We start from the raw sequence: 24152 nt of genomic DNA on the forward strand, positions 1-24152 counted from the left end.
AGGATTAGGTAGCGCTTCCCTGACTATAAACATTTTGCCAGAAATGTTCCCAGAACTCAGTTTGGCAAATCCTCCTGCAGGCAGGGGCTCTGAATGGATTTCTGTAGGCGGATGATGCAATCTGATCCTCTGCTTCCTGACCTCTGTGCTTTATGGAACACGTAGAAGGCCATCATTTTCCATGGTCCACAGGGATAAAAGGATAACGCCACTGCTCACAGTCATATCCTGTTGGGAGCTTGGCTTCCCCAGGCTCTGCTAGCAGTTCCATTGTGTCTACCCTCCTGCAGCCCAACTGCAGAACCCTGGTGGGCTGAGGGCAGGTATAAGGGGAAAATGATGGGGAGGAGGAAGAGGTAACAAGGCAGTGGGGCAGTGGCAGAAAAGGAGAACAGATCAAGTGGTCTTCAGGAAGCCAGTGGAGGACTTTGTGGCTTTCATGAAGGAAAGAATGACAGGCACTAGCAGGAAGGTGGTGTCTGCATGAGGTCCCTGTCTGGCCTGAGTACCCGGGGAGGCATTAGCCACAGCATCACATCCAGCCTAAAGTCCTCTCTGAACACAAAGCCATTGAACGGCTGGCCCTATGGGGATGCCTATGCACACCTTTTCCCCTTTCATTTTCTTAAATTAGGAGTTCCAAACCTGCCACCACACCCCAGCCCTGCCTGCCAGGTGGTGTCAGCTACAAATGACTTCACACCAGGGATAGGCCTCACCCTCTCTCTCCAGGCACAGTTGGCTCTCTGGCCTCAGTTACCCAACAAAGCCTACCTTTTCTAAACAATAGAGAACCTCCAAAACAAAACTTAGGCAGCTCTGATGCAAATGGCAGGCACTATGGGGCAGGACAGCTCAAGTATCTTTTCTTTAAATTGGTGTGTGCTTTTAAAATAACCATGACTTTTTACTGCCATTCTTTCCTGAGTGCTGACACATTGCCAAGAGGGTGGATAAAAGAACTATAACAAAGACTGGCTTCAGAGCATCTGGGAGGTGTGGACTCCTGCTGGGAAATGAAGGTGCTGTGGTCACACAAACAAGGGCTGGGCACTGAAGATGAGGATGGTGGGCACTGGGCACGCTTTCATCCCCAAGGTCACCTTCACATCGAGGTGAACAGGTCAGCAAGAGCAGGGTTTTCAATGTAAGCAACCGAGTGTTCAATGCTTTATAACAACATTTATGCTCAGAACCAAAAACATTTTGCTCACCAGAAGTGACCCAGGGCTCCAGAGCTCATCCCCTCTCATCTCCACCAGCACTACCAGTTCTTTCTGATCTAAATGGTCTGAATGGGACCCCAGTGCTAGAACTTTGGAAAATCTCCTCAGGTGACTCGTGTGCAGCTACAGCTGAGAACTGCTACTGAAGTAGAAGCAGAAATCATGTTGTCTCTGCCTCACTTAAACCCTGCCCTGGCTTCTCACTGGATTGAAGAATAAAGTCCAGTCCATTGTTCATGTTCCAAGGTCTTGTGTAGCCCTCTGGCCTCAGCTCCTTTCACCTCTCCTTGGTTAGCTGACTTCTGCCACGCTGGCCATCATAGCCTCCACCAGAGAGGGCGCCCATCAGGGCCTTTGTACTTGCTCCAACCTGGGCACTTTGAGTACAGATCTTCCCATGGCTGCTTCCTTCTATCGGTCATACTTCAACTCAGATGTCACCTCCTCTATGAGACCTACCAGAGCCCCCTCAGCTACAGCAAATTATCACCCCTGCCACAGTGCTCCCTACTCTGTTATCTCCTTTATCTTCTGCAGAGCATTCATGGAACTCCATCTGTCCTATTTGTTACCTGGTTATCATCCCTCTCACCTCCTAGACTGTAGGCTTTTGAAGGTGGGACTCTGATGGCCTAGGATGGTGCCTGGCACTTAGTAGAGGCCCAACAAATATCAGACCAAGTGAGTTTTAGAAGCAAACTGGGACACCGAGGCAAAGAAGCTGCCTGGTGTTGCTCTTGGCTGTAGCACCATGGTGTGGGGCACACAACTGCACCTCCTCTTTGTTTTTCCTTTCTCCTTGATTCTACCTCTTCCTCTATGTCAGGGATCACACAGGCAAATGACTAAAGCAAGCTGGGGCACATGTGACCTGCAGACCATATTCCAGGCTACAGGGATGGGCACAGCTCTAATCAGTCTCCACTGGAATGGAGACTGAGTTTCTCCAGATCTTCCGATTTTTCATAAGAGGTCATGAATATGGATTCTTCAATGAGATTCTTCTACTTTTTATATGTTGGCAACTAAAAAGAGAAAATGCTTATATGTCAAATAAGTGTGATGCTCAGGTGGAGGCTTGTACCCTTCTTCAGACTGTCTCTCTGACTGCACCTGCCGTTCTTCAGCAATCCTTGATGATGGAGGGAGGCCCAGTTCTGCCAGCTCGTAGTTTTCCACAGTGAGCGTCAATTTATAATATGATTCTGAGCACACACTAGCCACTGAAGAGAAGTCTCCTGCAGCAATACCAACACTGATTGTGGGCAGTGTTTCCCATTATTCCTGTTCTACTTCATTTTTAAAAGTGTGATCTACCAAACTCATTGTCGTCCCACTAATGGATCCTTTCCTGTAGTTTGGAAAACCCTCAGTGTGCCCTGGATGGGGTGTGATTTGCAACCACGGGTGGCATTCCTGAGAATTTGAGGTCTTTGCCTCTTTGCTCCAGGTCTAGTTACATGGCAGCACTTCTGCCACAGGAGGAAGAGTCTTATTCAAATTTGGCTTATATTCACAGGGAATCAGAACGATATTAAAACCTAAGCTTAGTATGTTTTGTAAGATCCTTAAATTTCTCACTAATTTTAAATGAAATGAACAACTTTTTGAACCCTAAAATTTCCTTCTTTTCAACACTGTGAACCATTCATTTGGAAACTCTTATCCTAATATTCTTTTCCTACCAAGTGATATTTTTTAAGAGCTGATATTTTTAGAAATTCTTTATAAACATCTAGAAAAATAGTTATGTTTCTTAGCCAGCTTTTGCCCAATATTAAGTCTTAGTAAAAATCACCTGGGGGTCAGGAAAAATCATATAAAAATATTTTTTGTGCACACTTTCAAGAAGCATGCCTGTCCCCAGGGTTTAAAGGAGGTTACATAGCCTTACACTCGGCGGGAAGGGATCTGTCCGGCAGAAGAGCCCCCTGGGAGGCTGCCCTGAATAAGCGCGCCCGGGCACTGCTTATTCTTCTAATCTTCACGGGGTCCACGGGGGGTTTAGGAAAGGAAAGGCAGGGATCCTCCTCTGCGCTGGGAGATGCCGGAGCTTTCGGTTTCTGGAAAGAGATTTTTTAAATGATTGGCATGAGTTTCTGTGTCTCGAATAAGGCTCACTACCCTGGAGCTGGCCCCAACCCTTCCAGTAGAACACCAGGGCTTTCTCCTTGACTTTATCCTGGCCCCTTAATTCTACTGTCTCATTGGCCCACCTTACTTATTTATATATATATAAACATGTAAAATATATATAACATGATATATATGTATATATGTGTGCATTTATGTGTGTGAATGTGTTTAACCATATATATGTGGGGTTTTTTTTTTAATTTTTCTTTATAGCTGTAGATGGATTCAATACCTTTACTTATTTACTTTTATGTGGTGCTGAGGATCGAACCCGTGCCTCACGCATGCTAGGCAAGCACTCTACCACTGAGCCACCTCCCCAGCCCTATGTGGGGTTTATTTAAAATCAATTGTATTAACCATTCTGCTATACCGCTTAGCACATTTGAAAGATACACGTTACCCATGCTGGCCAACAGATATTACCTGTACACAAGACTATAAAATTAAGAATAATATATTTAACATGCTTCACAAAGTTTTGTGTTCATCTTAGCTCAGAAAATACTTATTGAGCCCTCTATTTATCAAAACTTACGTGGACTAAAGTGCTACCTTTACATATCCTGGACAAAAGTATTTTTTAAATGATAGCAAAATTTTTAAATAATTTGGATTAAAAAGTCACAACACATAGAAGCAGGAAGTTGTCTTGGACATATGATATAAAAATGTTTTATTATTATATCTCAAGAATTTTGTGTGGACACCCCTTTGGAAAGGAATATTACTGACAAATTTCCAATCTCTTAGAGACATTTTTTGTGTGTGTATATGTGTGTGGTACTGGGGATTGAACCCAGTTGTGCTTTACTCCTAAGCTACATCCCCAGCCCTTTTTATATTTTGATTTTGAGACAGGGTCTAAGTTGCCCAGGCTGGCCTTGAAATTGTGGTCCTCCTGCCTCAGGCTCCTGAGTACCTGGGATTATAGGTTTGCAAAACCATGCCCACCTCCTTAAAAAAATTTTAAAAACACCTGCACCAAGCTCTGTGACAGCCAGAGCTCCTACTGGTCCAAACTCCAGACAGCCTCCAACTCCATGTCAGAGCCTCACAGGAGACTAAGCTCCCAGTTTCAGTATTACCAGGTGGCCCTGTCCTTCCTACCTCTAACTTTAGCACAAGTATTTGTCTATGAAAGAGTAGCCATATGGCAGCAAGCACTTCTAGTACTCTAACCAGAAATAATTAAGTTAAAGTTCCTAAAGTCACTTACATAATATATGCTATGACTCACTATCCAGTAAGTTAATTAACAAATCTTAGAAAAATCCAGTGTGATAATCATGTCAGGTAATTTGGAAAAATAAGTGAAGTCATCTATTATGTATGATGCATCCTCTCAAAATACTTGTTTTCTCAAATATACTAATAGAACGTAGACATATACATTAAGTTTTCCTGTCAAGAATTTGCTTACTTGGATCATGGTGGCATTCTTCAACAATATTTTTTTATTTCCTCTTTCTTATTTGCATCTGTTAACTGGTTTACAAAGCAAACTCCCAAAATAAATTTTATGACTTTAGAGATACATTTTAGGGACAGTTAGAAAAAGGGTAAATAATATAATCAGCTGAACACAGAAGAAACAGTAAATCATTTTGGGATCCAACTGACCTGCGTTGGAATCCATTTACTGGTTATGTGAACCTGCCATTTACTTCTTGAACTTGGCCAGCTACGATATGGAGAGAAGAAACCATTTTATAGGGATGCTGACATAAATGCAACTGTTATGAAAGCTCCATAAATCCTAGCTCCCTTCCCCGTGCACACTGCATACTCCTTATTTATCAAATTTGGTTCCCATTTGTTTGTTTGTTTTGAAGTGCTGGGGACTGAACCCAGGCCCTCACACTTAGTAGCCAAGTGCTCTACCACTGAGCTACATCCCTAGTCACCCAATGGTAGGTGGGTTTAACCCGATATTTTGTGTGTGGGTGTAGGGGGGGAAGTGGTAGGGTTCCCAGTTAATTTTAACTCTTCCCAAAAGTCAAGGTTGTAGCCTCTGATACAACCAATGTGGAATTAAGTCTCAGATCCATTTTTTTTTTTCCTTTTGGTACTAGGGATTGAACCCAGGGGTGCTTTACCACTGAGTTAACATTCCTAGCACTCTTCATTTTTTTTTTTTTTTTTTTTTTTTTTGAGACAGGATTTTTTGCTCAAAGTTGCTTAAGGCCTTGCTAAGTTGCTGAGGCTGACCTTAAACTTGAGATCTTCCTGTCTCAGCTTTCCAAGTCACTGGAATTACAGGTGTGTGCCACCACACCCAAACCAAAGACACAAATTCTCAGGAGACTGTAGTGAAGGAGGTAATATTCATTTGTCTGCATAAATTGTGCTATATTTGCTTAATACACAGTTAAGAATGTGATTTAGGCCATGAAACTAAGTAGTAACAGAAAAGCAAAGAATATAATAGGGGAAAATAGTGCTTTATACATGATTATGAAACACACAATACATAAGGATGACCTCAATCCTTATGTATTATGAAGGCTGATATGAGGTTTCCTTATCTTAATATGTCTATTTTCCACAGGTATCTTGAAACTGAAATAAAGATCAAGAAGTCTGTCAAACAATAATAACACAGATAAAGTAAATGACCCCTTTTATAGACCTCCTAACCTGTTATAAATGTTTTGTGTTTTGGGTACTAAATAAAAGAGTTTATTACAAGTGAAAAAAATGGTCTGGAAAGCTAATTTTTCCCCAAAAGAGTAACCAAATTATCTCTGGCAGCAAAATAAAGTGCTATAACTGCTCCTTGACAGAAGCATTATTTTCCTAGTACAAAATTAGTAATTGTTTGTATAATGAAAATTTAATTCCATTTTTCTCCTGACCATCCCCAACCTTTTTTTTTTTTTTTTTTTTTTTTTTTTGGTACTGGGAATTGAACCCAGGAGTACTCTACACCAAGCTATATCCCCAATCCTTTTTATTTTTTATTTTGAAATAGGCTCTCACTAAGTTGCTGAGGCTGGCCTCAAACCTCCAATCCTCCTGCCTCAGCCTCCCAAGTCACTGAGATTACAGGTGTGTGACACTGGAATTACAGGTGTGTGCCACTGTGCCAGGTTACCACTGATCTTTAAAACTTATTTAAACATACTTCTCACTGAACTACTTAGCGTATAAAGTGATACAAGTAAAGCATTTTTAATTTTTCAAAAGAAAACTACTAAATGAGTCAGAAATTCTTTCTTTCTCTCTTTTGCAGTGCTGGGTATTGAAGCCACAGTCTCACGAATGTCAGGCAAACACTACCACTGAGACACATCTTCAGCCTAGCAATTTCTTTCATGCTGGGTTCTACAAAATGTTCTTCCATTCTATGGAGCAAAATGACTTTTATGAAGAAAACCAGTAAAAAAGAAAAAAAAAAACCTTTTCTTATAAAATTCAAATAATTTTAGAAAGCACACAACAGTGCAAATTTAAATCTTTGCCTGAGAACCTTACCTCCCTTAGGCTTTGTTTCATGACACTAACTAAGGACTTGAGTATAATTAAGGACACGGGAGAAGCCAGAGATTATGATTTGTTCCAGCTGATGAGACTGCAAGAGCTCACTGAAACACACAGACTATTCTCATAGAACAACCCAGTCCAGGAAAACACAATTTATACACCGTGTTAAGGGATCCAGGTGGCCATGACTCATCCCAACACTGGCCCTTGGCCATTTTCTGCCCTGGACTCTCAGAGCCCCAGAGAGAAGGCAGGGTCTCTCCTACCCCTCGAAGGGAGTCAGTGACATCCCAAGTCAGGAAGCTGCTCATGATATAACCTGTAAAGCAACAGAGCACACGCACAAATACACGCATGCTCTCAAAATCACACCTGATACAAGCACTCTTGGAAGTCAGAAATATTAAAAATTCTCCCAAGCCCTTAATCTTTGAGACGTGGTCACTCTGTGTGCATTTCTGTGACTATGATTTTCTCCACAGGTCCTCCAGACTTCTCTGTCACACACAGCATATGACTTGCTGCTGTAATGTTACCATGCATTTCAGATATAAAGAAAAAAACTGCTTCAACTTCTCACTCTTCTTTTTCTTACCCTGGATCACCCTGCCTCAAGGCCTATATGAGTTCCAAAGTCCCTTTCTTTTTAAAACATATTACATTTTGTATCTCATGTCAAATATTTGGAGCTGGGTTCATGTAGAATGTTGGACAGGTTCAAAATGCTTATGCTGTTAGAAGTTAGCATGGTAACTGTCCTGGGGAGGCAGTGGCCAAGAGGGGGGCCCCAGAAATGGTCTCCTGGATGATGCTGATGTCACTTTTTCTTTCTGAACACTGCTGAGTTTAGTTTGTGTGACTGTATCAAGTTGCACTCTGTGTGATCAGTGCCTTTTCTATATGGCAATAAAAAGTTGCATAAAAATATTTGGGACTATAAATAAGTGGGCTTTGTAAATTTAGGAAACTGAAGGAGAATTCTGTTTTGACAATAATAATGTTAAGAGACAAAATTTCCTATTTATTCACATGTTCATATTTCTTTTGACTTCATTAAATCCAAAGTTACAGAGCAGTTTTGTTTTGTTTGATACTGGGGATTAAACCCAGGGGTGCTTTACCTTGAGATACATTCCCAGTTCTTTTTACTTTTTATTTTGAGATGGGGTCTTGTAAGTTGTTGAGGCTGGCCTTGAACTTGCGATCTTTCTACCTAAGCCTCTCGAGTCACTGGAATTATAGGTATGAACCACGGTGCCTGGCTGAGAGCAATCTGTGTATACGAATTTGAACACCAATTAATAGAGTAGCAGAATAAAAATAGGAATAACCACCACCCAACTACCTTAGGTCTCAGGACTGTTGTGGAATGGCAGGGAGCTGCTGAGAAAGAAAAAAGATGTACCCCATGTACCTACAGAGCAGGGAGATGTAAACATTCATGGAAGGCTGCAAATTACAATGCTCCCTCCTGTCTTATGAGATCACAGGTGCCAACAGGAATCCTGTGAGCCAATCAGGCCAGCAGCCAAGGCTTGAGCAACCGGGAAGCAGGAACATCAGCTTTTCCATCCTTCTCAGAAGCCCTAGGCATTCTTGAGTGTGAGCAGCCCACATCTGCTGGAGGATATGAGCAAAGGCCGGATATGAAGGGGAGAAACAGAAAGAAGGTAAATGTCCAGGAACAAAGAGTCTAGGTAGTTTGGTTAATGCAGGAGCTGAAACAGCTGCTTTCTAGGTTTCTCTTTCCTGACTGTTGGTTGAGGAATTATTAAATGGCAAAGTTGTCTGAGAAAGTGTCCTAGATCCCAAAAGTGATTGGTTAGGTCTTTACAAACTCTTTCAGCAAATGTGTCCTTTAACTATGAAATGTTCTCTTCCCTCACTCCCTCCTCCTTCTCCCTCCTTCTATCTCTGTCTCTGTCTCTCTCTCAGACTCTGTCTCTCTCTCCAGTTGTCTCCTTTTCCCCACTCCTCCTCCCTCCATTCCAATTCCTCCTTATCCCCTGCCTTTGTTGATTTAGTGGTTACCAGAGTCAGAGAATTCTTTAAAAAAGTGTAGTGAAAAAGAGGAAAGAAGGTGGAAGGGCAGAGAGCAGAGGCCATTTCAGAATATTTTCATGGAGAACCTCAATTTTTCTTTATTGCTTAAATGAAATATACAGATCTAGGGAAATATCCCAGTGGTAAAGCATTTGTCTAACATGCAAGAAGCCCCGGGTTCAATCCCCAGAACAGAAAAAAAAAAAAAAATCAATTAAAATGAAATATACTCAAGATCCTTAAATAACCTACTATAACAAAAGAATTTCAAACTACAGCGGTCATTTTACATAACATAGAATTTATTTTTTTGGTACCAGAGATTAAGCCCAGGGTCACTTAACCACTGAGCTCCATCCCCAGCCCTTTTTATATTTTATTTAGAAACAGGGTCTCACTAAATTGCTTAGGGTCTCATTAAGTTGCTGAGACTGGCTTTGAACTTGCAATCCTCTTGCCTCAGCCTCCCAAGCCTCTGGAATTATAGGAGTGCACCACCATGCCTGTTGTTAACATAGAATTTTTTTAAACTACTTTTTCTTTGAACACAGCACCGAACCATTCTGCAGTAAAGAAATTTAACTCTGATGGTCCTAAACAGAGACAGATGCCAATACTGTCTGACACCTAATCCTGCAATCTAAGAACTACACAGATTTGACAGGGACCACATGAACTCTAGAAATAGAGACATGTAGGAAAAGCCCGAATTTAGTGAGTTCCCCAAATCAACAGTAATTGCCACAGCGTCCTCAAAACCCAAGTGGTTTCCAAGGTTGCAGATGGAAGAAGTCATGTGTCAATAACAGCTGTCAAATTATTTCTTTCATATTAGTTTATTATTAATATTTTGGGGATCTTATTTTTGCCATCTGTAATATAAGAACAAGTGTAATTTTCTTCAGAGGCATACTAATAAGTATTTTAAAAACATAAGATCCATTTTGAGACCAGTGGGGTTATTTGACTATACATTAATGATGATATGACTGAGAAATGCTGATTATCTGAACTGTGATGATACTATTATGGTTTTATGCAGAAGACTGTCCTTGTTCATATGAGATGCACACTCATGAATCTTCATAGATGAGGTATCATAATGTCTACAATTTCCAAATAGTTCAACAAAAACAAACACAAAGGAGCTGGGGTTGTGGCTCAGTGGTAGAGGCTTGCCTGGCATGTGTGAGGCCCTGGGTTTGATACGCGGCACCACATATAAATAAAGAAAATTTAAAAATCCATTGATAACTGAAAAAATGTTTTAAAAAATACACACACAAATATATAATAATAAAAATAGAGAAGCTGCTTGGCTAACACACTATCTCCCTGAAAGTATAAGAAATGGTAATGAGAAGTACTTTTTTTAAATTTTAATTTTTGTGGTCCCAGAGATGGAACCCAGGGGTACTTCAATACAGCCCCAGCCCATTTTAGTTTTTATTTTGAGGCAAGTCCTCACTAAACTGCCCAGGTCTGCCCTGAATTTCACGATCCTCCTGCCTCAGCCTCCTGGGATTATGGGTATGTGCCACCATGCCTGACACAAGTACTTTTGATAGCAGAGGACTAAGGGGAGTGTGGTTAGAATAAGGAGGGCTGGCTGAGATTTTCTGTAACTCTTCCTTCCCAGCTGTAGGCAAACAGGCTCCTGAACCCAGGAGAAGGCAGGAAGTTTATTTTTAAGAGAGGGCAAAACAGAATACCTCTAATTAGGGTCAATAAGGAAAGTCACATTTTAATAACTGTCTTTATTGTTGAGTGTCATGGTACTTATTATAAACACAACTATGAGTTGAATATTTACATACTGATGCCAGGCACTCCTGCCTTCTTTCCTCACATGACTCCTGAGAGCTAGCAAAAGACTTTGTCCTCCAAGAAAGAGCTGGAAGCATCTCTTCTACAGGAAATCTGAAGTTGGTAAGGGAAGGCCTAGGATAAACCATTGGGGAAGCTGGCAATAACTCTACCCAGTCAGATTCCCTAACTGCAGTGTGGTACGGATCACTGATATATTGGCCAATGCCATCCACATGCCAACAAGCAGCATGAGGTATCAGAGGAGTACTCGCCATATGCAAACCAGAGACCAAGACATAGAAATGCAACAGAGGTTAATCAGGAAGAAGAAAACTGAGTTTTAAAAAAAACAAAACTATCACTAATATATTAAGATAAGATGCTGCAAACATGAAACAAGAACAGAATACTACACAAAAATACAATTAAGAGGAAAAGAAAACTTTGGGAAATTAAATGTAGGGTAACGGAAATGAAAAGAAATTAAAAAAGGGAAAAGAATATGAATTATCTTCTCCAATAAGATGTACAACAAAAAAGAGAAAACAAGAAAATGAAAGGACTGGTTCAACTGATTCTACATCTGAATAAATCCTAGACAGATATGATCAGTGCACACTGTGTGCATATAAATATGTACACTGAATTCCATTAGTATGTACAATTAATATGTTGATAAAAATACTTTTAAATGGGAAAAATGTAATCAGAACTATTCAAGGATACTTCCCAGAGCTAAAGGGCATGAGATTTCACATTGAAAGGGCGCTTCAAGTGCCAGCATGATAGATGAAAAGTCACCAAAGGGCCATTATCATGAAATTTCAGAACATGGGAGCAAAAAAGAAAAATCCTACAAACTTCAGAGAGGTTAAACAGGAATCAAGGTCTCACTTTATTTCCTAGGCAAACTTTCTAAAGAAGCTATAGGAGGGAAGGCTCCACTAAAATCAGAGTGAATAAAAAAGAGAAGGTCCTGGGATTCAGGAGATAGGCAAAAGCCCACACAGAGGTAGGTGCTGCCTCCCAGGATGATGGTAAAGGGTGCCCAAGAAAAGCTTGCATAGGGCACTCAGGGAAGAGTCTGGGAAGGACATTTGGAGAGCTCCCCAACAAGCTGCATTGATAGGACATCTCACGTGCCTGATCATACAAAGACAATTTAGATTTGTGAGGCAGAGTTTAGGGTTGAAATAGTAAAACCAAAAAGGCAAGGCGTTATTAACACCAGAGAAGACAAACAGTGGGGCCAGCAAGGCAAAGCTGTCATCGTTAGTCACCACTAACCCAAGGTTCAGCTATGACCAGGGTTTACACAATCACAGTCCGAGAAAACCAGTCTAACCAAAGTTATGAGACAGCTGTATTAGGAGCAGCCATGGGACAGAGGGTGGGACAGGCTGTGATGGGAGGTGAAGGGACAGACGTGATCTGAATCCTGAATCGTCATTGTCCTTAGTGAGAAGTCAATAGCTGATTCCTCAAGCTACTAAGTCAGACAGGGACAAGGCAATGTGGTGTTTAGAAATCTGGATATAAATACCAAAAGAATGTGTTACAGGGAGGTCCCTGGGGAAGCAATAATGAAGACTAAGAGAACAGGAGATCACTACGTTTTTAGTAACAAATCTTTGCTGCTGTTTTTAGTAACAGATCTTTGTCTCTCTATTATGTATAAAGTGCATGCGTAATTTTTATTTAAAACTGTTAAAAAATCTATATCTATTTTTAGAAAATAAAAATTAAAAACATGTTTGCTGAAATTACTATATATTTAAAATATTCTTCATTATCAAACTGTAGGTAAATTATAGAAGAGTTTCATTAGATATCAATCATTATGTTTGGGGAAAGATGTAGAGGAATCTGTTTTCACACTAGATTATTATACATTTGGGTCTATGTGATAATTTTCTTAGCATATAGAAGTGATGATTCCAAGTGGTTTTGGTCAATTAAGTACTCACCAGTTCTAGTGGACTGAGACGAGTGCCAGAGATAGGCCTGGAGTCGGATAACTCAAAGCTGGATGCATGGAGGCTAACGTAAGAAATGGTGGAGAGTTTTAGTCAATAAATAATTATTGCTTCTATTTCTAGTATTAGTTAAGTCTAGCTGAAAAACAAGTGAAAGCAGTCAATGCATAAACCATGAGAAAAAAAGCATTTAAAAATATTACATTACTTAAAATATTTTATTAACAAGTCTTTTGCTACTTTCAGGAGGATTAAAAAATATTAAGTAACAAAAAGAATAAATGTAGATAGTGATTTTGGGAGAGTTTTTTTTGGTAGTTGTAAATGGACACAATACTTTTGTTTTATTTCTTTATGTGGTGCTGAGGACCGAACCCAGTGCCTCAGGCATGTGAGGCAAGCGCTCTACCACTGAGCTACAACCCCAGCCCTAGATAGTGATTTTTAAAGGCTTTGTCCATATCACTTTTTAAAGTTGGTATGACAATCACTATTAACCACTTCATTCCAAAGTAACTTCCTAGAGCCAAAGTCTAGAATTATCTTTAAGATCTTGAACAAAAGTCAAACTTAAAAAAAAATTAAAAAAAAAAAAACTACCTTGAAAATCAGTTAGCATAATCCAGCATGTGAAGAGGCTAAAGAAGAAAAATCATATGATCATGCCAATAGATGCAGAAAAGCATTTGACAAAACCTAACCCCATTCATGATAAAATCTCTCAGTAAAGTAGGTATAAAAGCTTGACAAAGAATATCTACAAAACCCCTAAGGCTAACATCTAACTGATGAAAAATTAGAAGCTTTCCCACTGAAATCAGGAACAAGGCAAAGATGTCCCCTTTCACCACAGCTTTTCAAGATCATACAGGAAGTCCTAGCTAGACAAGAAAAGGAAATGAAAGGCACATGGATTGGGAGTGAAGAAATAAAATTTTGTTTCATCTATGTAGCAAGTCCTAAAGAACTGACAACTCCTAGAATGAATAAGCAATCATAGCAGGATTGCAGAATACAAGATTAATACAAAAAGGTCAAAATGTATTTAATGCACCTAACCTACCAGTATCACAGCTTAGCAACCTAGTATACACTCTAGAGTATTCATGTCTACCTGTGGCTGACTGGAAGCAATGGCTCACTGTTGCTGGCCAGCATCACAAGTGAGCATCCAACTGCTGTTAGCCCAGGAAAAGATCAAAATTCAGTCCAGTTTCTATGAATACATGTCAATTTGCATCATTGTAAAGTGGAAAAAAAATCCCAGGTTGAACCAACATAAATCAGGGCCTGTGCAATGCAGAAAGACAGCATTTTCAACAGATGGTGCTGAGATAACTAGATGTCTGCACACACACACACAAGAAACTAGACACTGACTTTATACCTGTCATGAAAATTAACTCAAATTCAATCATGGACCTAAATATGAGACACAAGACTATACAACTTCTAAAAGATAATAGGAGAATGACTAGATAGCCTTGAGTAAGGTGACTTTTGCTTTTTTGAGGGTAGATTCTAGGGATTGAACCCAGGGCCTCACACATGCTAGGAAAGTGCTCTACCACTGAGCTATACCTCCATCCCAAGGTGAGGACTTATATACAACATCACAGGCATGGTCCATGATAAACTTGCTCTAGGAAAATTTAAAATGTCTACTCTGCAAAAGTAATTGTCAAGAGAGTAAGAAGACAAGCCACAGACTGATCAAAAATATTTGTGAAAGACATAAAGGATAAAGAATTGTTATCCAAAATACTCAAAAGAATTCCTGAAGCCCAACAATAAATTAAAACAAGAAATACCACTACAACTCTATTAGAATGGCCAAAATTCATTGACAACACCAAATGCTGGTGAGGGGATATGGAGGAACAGAAACTCTCATTCACTGTTGATAGAAGATCAAAATGGTATAGCCACTGTGGAAGACAGTTTGGCGGTTTCTTACAGAACCCAACATATTCTTACCATATGATCCAGCAACTGTGCTCCTTGGTATTTACCCAAAGGAACTGAAAACGTATGTCCACATAAAAACTTGCACCTGGATGTTTATAGCAGCTTTATTTGTAATTGCCAAAACATCAAAGCAACTGAAATGCCCTTCAGAGGGTGAATGGTAAACTGAGGTACTCCCAGACAACTGACTATAAGATACCAAGAAGGAATATGCTATCAGGTCATGAAAAGCCACAAAGGAAACTTAAATGCCCATCAGTGAGTGAAAGAAGCCAGTGTGAAGAGCCTTTATACTGTATGATTCCTATTATATGACATTTTGAAAAAAGCAAAACTATGGGTATAGTAAAACCATCAGTGGTTGGGGGAACAGAGAAATAAGCAGAGTACAATTAAGGGTAAATGTTATCTCGTGTCCTAAATATCTGAGTATTACACCAAAGTAAAATGTCATATACCTGAAGGAGGAAGGAGGCCTGTTTTCTGGTGTTCTTGATGATGCAGGTCCAAACAGCTTCCTTTGGTCTTCCTGAGGTGTAAATGGTCTTTGGGTTCTAACTGTTCTTAACGCGTTTCGTGCTTCACTTATGATTTCCGCACTGGTCTTGTGCTTGGACACCAAAGGTCGATAAAATGGATCCAGTTTTTCTAACTTTTTATCATTTGAAGACAGCATCTTTTCTTTTAAAGTACAATGTTCTTCAGATAGACCCCACACCCTGCAAATATACAGTACAATAAATATCAAGTACTTTTATCTAGTACTTTATAGAAAGGAGTGCTTACTATAAGCCCATCCATATATTCAACCATTCTTGTATATTAAGTTTGAAAAAAATCACAATTTCCAGTTTAAAAATCCAAGCAAGTTGGGCATGGCACACATGCCTGTAATCCCAGTTACTCTGGAATTTCAAGGCCAACCCGGAGAATTTAGTGAGACCCTGTCTCAAAAATAAAAAGTAAAAAGGGCTGGAGATGTAACAGTGGTAGAGCATTCATCTGGCATGTGTGAGACCCTGGGTTTAATCCACAGTTCTGCAGGAAAAAAAATCCAAGCGGTGTAGAGAGTAAAGATGGAAGACCAGCTCTCAAAAAAATATGGGTTCCATATGGTTTAGAGACATAGCTCAGGGGTACACCACTTGCCTAGTATTGCAGGAGGCCCTGGTTTAGATTCCCAGCAACACACACACACACACACACACACACACACACACACACTGTGCAATCAAACATACTGTATAGTTGTACCAAAACGTAATCAAGGGAAGGATGTGGGGAAGAATCATCTCATGTTCTCCCCCTGACCCCAATGCTGGGATCAAATCCAGGGCCTCACACATGCTAGGCAAGTGCTTTACCACTGAGCTACACCCCCAGCCCTTGTCTCACATTCTTTGACCCACAAGAAAACACTGGGGTTCAGTTAAAAATTTTCACCAAAATTCCCTTTTCATCCAAATTGCTATCCACTTAAAATGTTAGTGAAATGTTAAATATTAAACAGGTAGAGTCTTTTTGTACTGGGGGCTGATTACAGGGGTTCTTTACCACTAAGCTACATCCCACTCCTTTTAAAAATTTTTTATTTTGAGACAGGCCTTGCTAAGTTGCTGAGGCTAGCATCAAATTTGCACTCCTCCTGCCCCAGGCTCCCAAGCTGCTGGGATTACAGGTGTGCAGCACGCCCCCAAGACTATGGCTTTTAACATAAATCTCTGAGAATGTTCTGGTCTCATATTTTTCCATGATATTTTTGAATGATCTTCAATTTGAGATCACCTTCAATCACCTTTGAATCACCTTCAATTTGATATAGTGCCCCAGATGAACAAATGCCAAATATATATATATATATATATATATATATATATATATATATATATATCAAATGTTCCTTTCCTAGTTCATCTTATTCAGGTAACAAAATAAAGTCACATACATGGGCCAAAGAATGCAGATCATTCTCAAATGCTGGTGTATCCCATGAAGACTGATCTAACTTTAAAATAGTCCAGACTGTTCAAAACTTAATTTTAATTTGTATATGGTATCAGGTATTTATTTCTTTAAAAAATCTATAACCCTAAAAAATAAAAGAATTGAACAACCTCTAACCATATAAAAATGTCACATCTCTAGAGCACTTGCCTAGTGTGTCTCTAGAGTGACATGGGTCTATAAATTATTCACATATTTCAGCTGCTCAATTTTAGAATGACTTCTGCTAAAAAAGAAAATATTCTGTGACATATGCCCAAAGAAACTTAAAAGATTCTATTTCTATAAATTGAATAAATAAGTGATTGTTTAAACAAAGATCTATATTATGACTCTATATGTTAAGTTTTTACATAACAACAGACAACAATAACATTTGTTTAGTTCTACCCACGCCCCACCCCAAGAGTTTCTGAGGAAAAGACTAAAACAAAAACTACAAACAATATGTCATTCTTTTCTTATGAAAAGACCAGGTGTTACTTGAAACTAGAAAGTTACTGGATAAGCAATACTATTTTAGAAATTTTTGATATAGGGTTTTGAATTTAAGTAAGGTCTATAGAATTTATACATCAACACAACTATGAAAAACAATGGCAGACCTAGTATATTTTATTTCTAACTTACCTGCCATGTTGGCTCATCATTCAAAATATACATAAAATGTTTCAGACATGTACATGTACATTTACGTACATTATTTTCAGATACATAATATAAATTCAGCCCTACAACATGTAACTTAAATGGCCATGTCTGGTTTGTTGGTTTGTTTTCACAAGACCTACTGCAGGGCTGGGGATGTAGTTCAGAGGTAGAGCACATACTTAGCATGTGCAGGTCCTGGGTTTGATCCCCAGCACCTCTAAAAAACAAACACAACAACAACAATGGCCTATTGCAGAAAGAAATCATGCCACTTACTAAGAAGTTTCTATACAACTAAGAGGTCTCCTCCAGAATCTAAATCAGGTTTTCTACCCCTTTGGCCTCACATGGCACTAATGAGTCTAGACTGTCCAAAGGTAATCAGGCAAACCTAATAAAATTTAGAGAAAATGCTTTGGAGAGTAAAAATGTACTCTGAGTCCTGACCCAAGGTTCTCCTCTACTATCTTTTAGTTTGCATTGAAAAGGAGAGTCTTCCACAGAGTAATAAAGCAGGAACATTTACTCAGGTCACATTAAGGATTCTGTAAATTTGGGCATATAGGAATTTAGACTGACCAAATACTGGTGGAAAAATGTAAACAATGGACTTAAAAATCTTTTTGTCTGTAAAATTTTGCCACAAATTCTAGCACTTTGTCCCTCTTCTTTCTTCTTCTTACCAAATCTCACCTTCACTTATAATGATCTAAGATTCACAGTTAATTGTTTATTATTATATTAAATTATTATTAACTCAAACCTGGAAATGTTTACTAATACAAGTGAACTGGTTAGAAGTGGTGCTTTAGGAGGATTATTTTCTTTATGTTGGTTAAGTTACAAATTATTATTGATGGTTTTGCCAAGTTGAAGAATAATCACTCAGTTGGAAAACTTGTCTACTTGTGTAGTAAAGCATCCTTAAACCACAGCACAATAGTACCTTGGAAATTTTAACTTTAACAATTTTTTCTGACAAAGGGAGCCAATACATTCAACTAAGATTAATCAATTGTTTCCTATGTACGAGTTCTATACCTGGATCTCTGGGACATAGAGAGGAATAACAGAGTCTTCACTCTCAGCAATGAACTCCAATGCTAATTAAACATTTGCTTTAATACCAAGCACTGCACTAAGTACTCTTGAGCATAACCTCTCAATTAATCCCCATAACAATTCTTTCAGACAGAGTCTTAAGCAGTAGTAAAAGAAAAGCCATGACATGTGTCCAGAGGTGATATGCAAACTATTACCCACTAGATGGGGTGGTGGAAGGCAGGGCATTTGGAAACCATGGGTGGCAATGATTTCCCCATCCACACAGATACACACCATATTTTTACAAGAGCTGGTGGGTACCAGCTGAGTTTCAGCCCTACTTGTACCCAAATGATTTTAATACAAGAAAAAAGTTGATTTGGCAATAAAAATAAATATGAATTACCACGTGATTATAAAGAAGGAAGAGATTTCTGATCTTGAGAGAGCATCTGGCAGAGGTAGTACTTGAGTTAGGTTCTGAAAAATGGGCTGAATTTGAACAAGTGACAGGGGCTGGCATTGGGGCTGAAGTAGAGAAAGAAGTTCCAGCAAAGTCAATGAGTGAGGAGAGCCAACGATGAACATCAAGAACACATGGTTCATGTGCGGACAAGAGGGAACTGCAAAAACAAAGACTGAACCACAGAGAGCACTAAACGGCAGGAAAAGAAGTTAAAGCTGATGACCAAATAAAAGATTTAGAGGGATAATGAAATCTGGAAAGGATGGGCAGGAAGGAAGGAGAGAAAAGACTAGAAGTGGTGAAATCAGGCAATTCTTATATAGAGTTAGTTCTCACCCAACTCTACTCGGAGGCGGTACTTCCTCAAGAAACTTTTCCTGGACATGCTTCTCTCACCCTCTTCACCTAAGTTTCTGTTTTCTGTCCCTCATCCAGAATCCACAGGTCCCCAGTTGCTCTCTGTCGGTTGTTTGTCTGTGGTCCTGGGGATGGAACCCAGGGCCTCACATATGCTAGGGAAGGCTCTACTACTGTACTACATTCCCCGCACTCGCAGTATTATAGACTTTTTTTTTTTTTTTCAGGCAGTACCAGGGATTGAACCCAGAGTCTCATGCATGCTAGGCAAGTACTCTTTCATTGAACTATATTCCCAGTTCAGAACTTTTTTTTTTTTTTTTGCTGTGCTGGGGATTGAACCCAGGGCCTTATGCTTTCAAGGCAAGCACTCTATCCATTGTGCTATATCCCCAGCCCCCAGAACTTTTTTTTAAAACAAAATATTTCTTACAGCTTTTGGAGAAAGTTAAGAGTCATTGTTTATAGAAGTTTACACATAATTATAAAAACTTGCTAATAGCTTCCTGAGTCAGAGCCTTCTTGCTAAATGAAATCCTGTGCTATCAGAGTGTCTGCAATAGGGGAAAGGCTGGCCATCTGCATACTCTCTTTTTTTTGGTATGGGGGATTGAACCCAAGGATGCCTAACCACTGAGCCACATCCTCAGCCCTTTTTATATTTTATTTTGAGATAGGTCTCACTGAGTTGCTTAGGGCCTAGTAAGTTGCCGAGGCTACTTCTGAACTTGAATTCTGCCTGGGTCTCCCAAGTGGCTGGGATTATAGGCATGCAACACAGCACCTGGCCATCTACACACTCTTTTCCCTGAAAATCAAATACCCAGGACCCTTTCCCTGACTTTAAATTACTTTGGTGTTAATATGAGCACCCAAAGAGGTAGTGGTAGAGTTTAGGTATTGAAGTAAGGGCTTAAGTCCTCTGACAATTCAAAGTTGTGTGACTGTGGGCAAGGCCTTGAACATTTCTAGGGCTGCTTCCTATTATGTAAAACATACATAATAATAATGATTGTTTTACAGGATTGTTTTAAGAACTAAATGATCCATGTCAAATACTTTAGCATGGTGCCTGGCCTTTAGAAAACATTAGCAATTGCACAACTGCTAGGTGATAAAGGGATACAGAAAAAAAAAATTCTCCCATGAGTGAAAAGCTACATTAAAAACGAAAGAAACTGCAAAGAGAAAGAGAGAGAGAGAGAATGACATTTGCTCAGCGTTTTCCTATATTTTATAAGCTTTAAATTCTAAACGGAGGTGCTTTTCTATATGAAAGAGAACCTATTTATTGAATATCAGCTATGCAAAATCAACTAATCAGAATTTTACAGATTCATAAAATAGGATACACATAGAGTGCAGCTTGCTTTTTCACCAACTTAAAAAGAATTCCTAAATCCGGGCGGGATGGAAGACCTGCTGTGACACTAGGAGGTAATGGATCAAAAAAAGCATTGAAGTATTTTAATGTATGGTAAATACTGTTACATATAAACGTTATCTATTTTTTGAGGCCCAACCTGTAGCCTAGACTAGCTCAGGTACAATCCGTCTGACCTTAGATAGGTCACCTCCTTAGACCAAGCCCCTCCTTCTCCCATCCTCTCATTCGACAAATATTACGGAGCGTCTATTAAGTACCAGGCAATTGGTAAATGCTTCGTGTATAAAAATACCCCGGGACAGGGGTATATGCTCATAGCTCTTCTCCCTCCATCAGAGAAAAGAAAGGCAGACGACTGCAGGAGGAGTGCCGGGTGTACCGGGGTTGGACGTCTCACCTCCCGCGCAGGCACCGGCTCCCGACTCCGGGCAAGGCCAGCTCCCCCATTCGCCCAAGCCAGGACAGAGCGCAACAGCATCCTTATCCGCCAACCCGCCCCGCAACGCAGTGCCTCTGCCCGGTCAGCCAATGTCTCCATGGTAACCGTACACAAACCACCTCCCGCCGCCTTGGGGGCCGCCAGCCTGCAGAGTCAGGCCGCTGCGGGGCGAGCACAGCGGGCCAGGGAATGAATTAGAAGGAGGCAGAGGGAAAGTGGCTCCCGGCCTGACCCAAAGCACCTGTAAACAGCACTGGAGACAGTGATCTCGGCACAGTTCAGCGCATCCTCCGGATTTCCACCGCAGCCACCGCCGGGTCGGAGTAGGCGGGTCGGGGCGGAGCGGGGCGGCCCCCAGGTGCCGCTCAGCCACTGGGCCTGCGCCGGTCCCGCCGACGCATGCGTAGAAATGCCGAGGCGCGGCCGCGGCAGGTGCGGGAGCCTGAGCGCTGGAGCGAAAGGGCCTGTGGGAGTTAGGTTCCCACCTGGAGCTCAACTTGGGGAGGCGACTTCTTTTAAGTTAGCAGTTTACCGAACCACAGTTGTCCAGCCCCTACGATATCTCCCCGCCTCTGTTAAATAACTAGGTAGGATGGCGGCTTCATGTTTGAGGGTAAGAGGATTTACTGGTCCGGATTGCGGCTTTGTGTGTCCTGGAACCAGCTCCTTAATCTCTCAGTTTCCTCATATGTAAGGTGGAGGGTAATAACGTTAATAGTACTTAACTAGGTCTTGGGCTGTTAGGCAGATTGGATGAGTAAATAGATATAAAACGCGATGCACAAGGCAATTAATATTAAACTTGGCTATCAGCAGAGTTTACAGAGTATTCACATATCTCTTTGAGAGACTTTGAGACTCTTGAGTTGGCAGCCTGGTGACCCCATTTATAGAAGAGGAACTGGGGGCCCCAGGCCTGGCGAGAGTCAGTGAGATTCTATTCTAGTTATTCTAGTTCCCCCCATGGCCAGTCTTTTTTTTTTTTTTTTTTTTGGTACTGCATCAGCACAGTCGGATGGCAAAAAGAACCCCATTTGTAGTTTAAATTCTGTTTCTAGTTTAAATTCTGTTCTCTCCTATTATCATTCGGCAACACTTTACAGTGTTAAATACAAGTGAGACCATAATCACTTTCCATTCAGGTTTGTACCACATTTTGGGACTTTTCAGCAGAAGTGTTGTTGTCAACATTGGGGAAAAAACGCAACATGTTTTAGTGCTAAGTACCTTGTAAAGAATAATTAAAATGAAAACATATTTGAGCACATACAATGCTTGGTGAGAAATGATTCTAACCTGAACTAAAAGAATGTAAATATTCTTCAAAATATCTATTAGGATTTCTCGTATAACAGACAATAAACACATACTAGTCAGTTCATTTTAGGACCTGAAACAGAGTACTTGTGTTCTTCAACGTTGTCAAATTTTCTAGTGATTCATCATAAATTATCAAATCAAGTCCCATTTACTGGCCACTGGACTGTATTGTGCAAAGGGACCTTTACCTGTTTTATATAAAACCATAACTAGTTTTAAACTCACAACTTGTGTGATGTGATAAAATGCGATTTCAGTTTGGTCTCTCATTACCATTTTAAAATGTATTCAGTGCTATTTATCTTCTGTCCCTGGATGCAAAGTTAGGCAGAGACCTCAAATTTTCTGCTCATTCTTAGATAAGGGCAGCCTGATCCTAATTAAGTTTCAACCACAGCTTCATTTCAAATTATGTTGTGTGCAAGACATAAATGTACTTCAGATGAAATTGTCTTCATGGCCCTATCCCACTCCCAGGTTTAAGGTCTACTGTTGGACTTCTCAGAACAGATGCAGTTGGCTTGGCTGGCCCCTCCTCTATTCCCTAGAGGTCCTCTAGGCAGGGAAGGGGAAGAGGGGGAGTAAGGGGCTGGTGAGCTTTTCCATTGAGTGACTTTGAGCTTGCTGTAAGGGCCTACGTTAAATTGATTCATATGGGTCTTGCCTGGGCCTTTTAGAGTTTCTCATTGATGGGGACTCCTGTTCTGGAGACTCCCAACCTGGATAGATGCAGTACTATCCCACTGGTTGCTTTTGACTCCATTCCTGCACCTAGAAATCCATTGTTATCTTCAGTTTCCTCTGTTCCTTTAGTTGAATCCCAAGGGAAACCATACATCTCTTGCCTCAAGGACTCTGAGCATGCAAGCTTATCCCAGTGCTACAGGATAACAGTCCCACCTGGGAAGATCCTCTCAATGGTTTGAAATGAAAGAGGTACCTCTCCACACTTCTTTATCCAAAGAAATTTCCTCACACACCATCCCCTTCCACTCTCTGATTTCTTTTTTTCAGCTTCAGTCTGGGTCCAGAATTACCATGGGGTTGGCATGCTTTTCTGTACCCTGCCCTCTGGACTCTATCTAGCCTCCACTTGGAACTGATGATTGTACATTTACATCGTGGTTGAAACATCAACTTAAAAACCTGTTGTACAGTCCATGACTAGCTATAGCCTTGCATCTAGGATTTTAGTCCAAAATAGACCTCATGAACATACTACTGGAATCTGAAGCTAGCCAGCACAGCAGGCCAGGAGATGACTCGGGCAAAGTTAGAAAAGAATGACAAGATTTGAACAATTAAAGAGAAAGACAAGGGCAAATTATAGGAAACAATTATTTGAAGCAATAAAATCATGAATTTGATCTCACTGAAGGCCACTGTATAGTAACACACTTAGACTATTACAATAGTGACCTGATATACTGAGCTAACTGTTCCTAACAGAATTTTACATAGATAGGCTTTATAAACACACTTACTTCAGAGACAAGATTGTCAACATGTTTCATATACCTAAGATCAAAGAAGACAAAATATTAATTATATGTATCTGACATTTATAAAGTACTTTATAGTTTCCAAATTGCTTTCATTTGAATTTTTTTCCAGTGCTGGGGATCAAACCCAGGACCTCAGGTAAACACTCTACACTGAGCTACATGCCCAGCCTAGAACATTTTATTTCTGTTGTTTTATATGGAGTTTATAATAAACCTGAAAAGTTAGTTCAAGAATTATTATCCCATCTTGAGAGTGGATAAAGTAGAGGTTCAGAGAGGTTAAGTGATCTGCACATAAGCACATGGTTTTTTACTAAAGTCTCAAGACCTGGTAT

General features: G+C 40.2%; 1 protein-coding gene across 5 annotated transcripts in view; it reads right to left on the reverse strand.

Annotated features, from left to right (window-relative positions):
* The window catches only part of Armc2 (armadillo repeat containing 2), a 122115-nt gene extending 100798 nt beyond the window's left edge, over positions 1 to 21317 (reverse strand). The window contains exons 1-4 of one of the 5 annotated variants that reach the window (XM_047559148.1): positions 21234 to 21317; positions 15103 to 15363; positions 12668 to 12740; positions 3121 to 3289 (exon numbers count right to left, since the gene is read on the reverse strand). In XM_047559148.1, the coding sequence (XP_047415104.1) occupies positions 3121 to 3289; positions 12668 to 12740; positions 15103 to 15320 (460 nt within the window). In that variant the 5' untranslated portion in view covers positions 15321 to 15363; positions 21234 to 21317. Of the gene's footprint in view, positions 1 to 3120; positions 3290 to 4985; positions 5047 to 12667; positions 12741 to 15102; positions 15364 to 20950; positions 21059 to 21233 lie in introns of those variants that run through there. The other 4 variants (XM_047559147.1, XM_047559149.1, XM_047559150.1 and 1 more) reach the window with 4 other exon arrangements.
* Positions 21318 to 24152: the final 2835 nt, after the last annotated feature.

The sequence above is a fragment of the Sciurus carolinensis genome, chromosome 7 (assembly GCF_902686445.1).
Source record: "Sciurus carolinensis chromosome 7, mSciCar1.2, whole genome shotgun sequence".
NCBI lineage: Eukaryota > Metazoa > Chordata > Mammalia > Rodentia > Sciuridae > Sciurus > Sciurus carolinensis.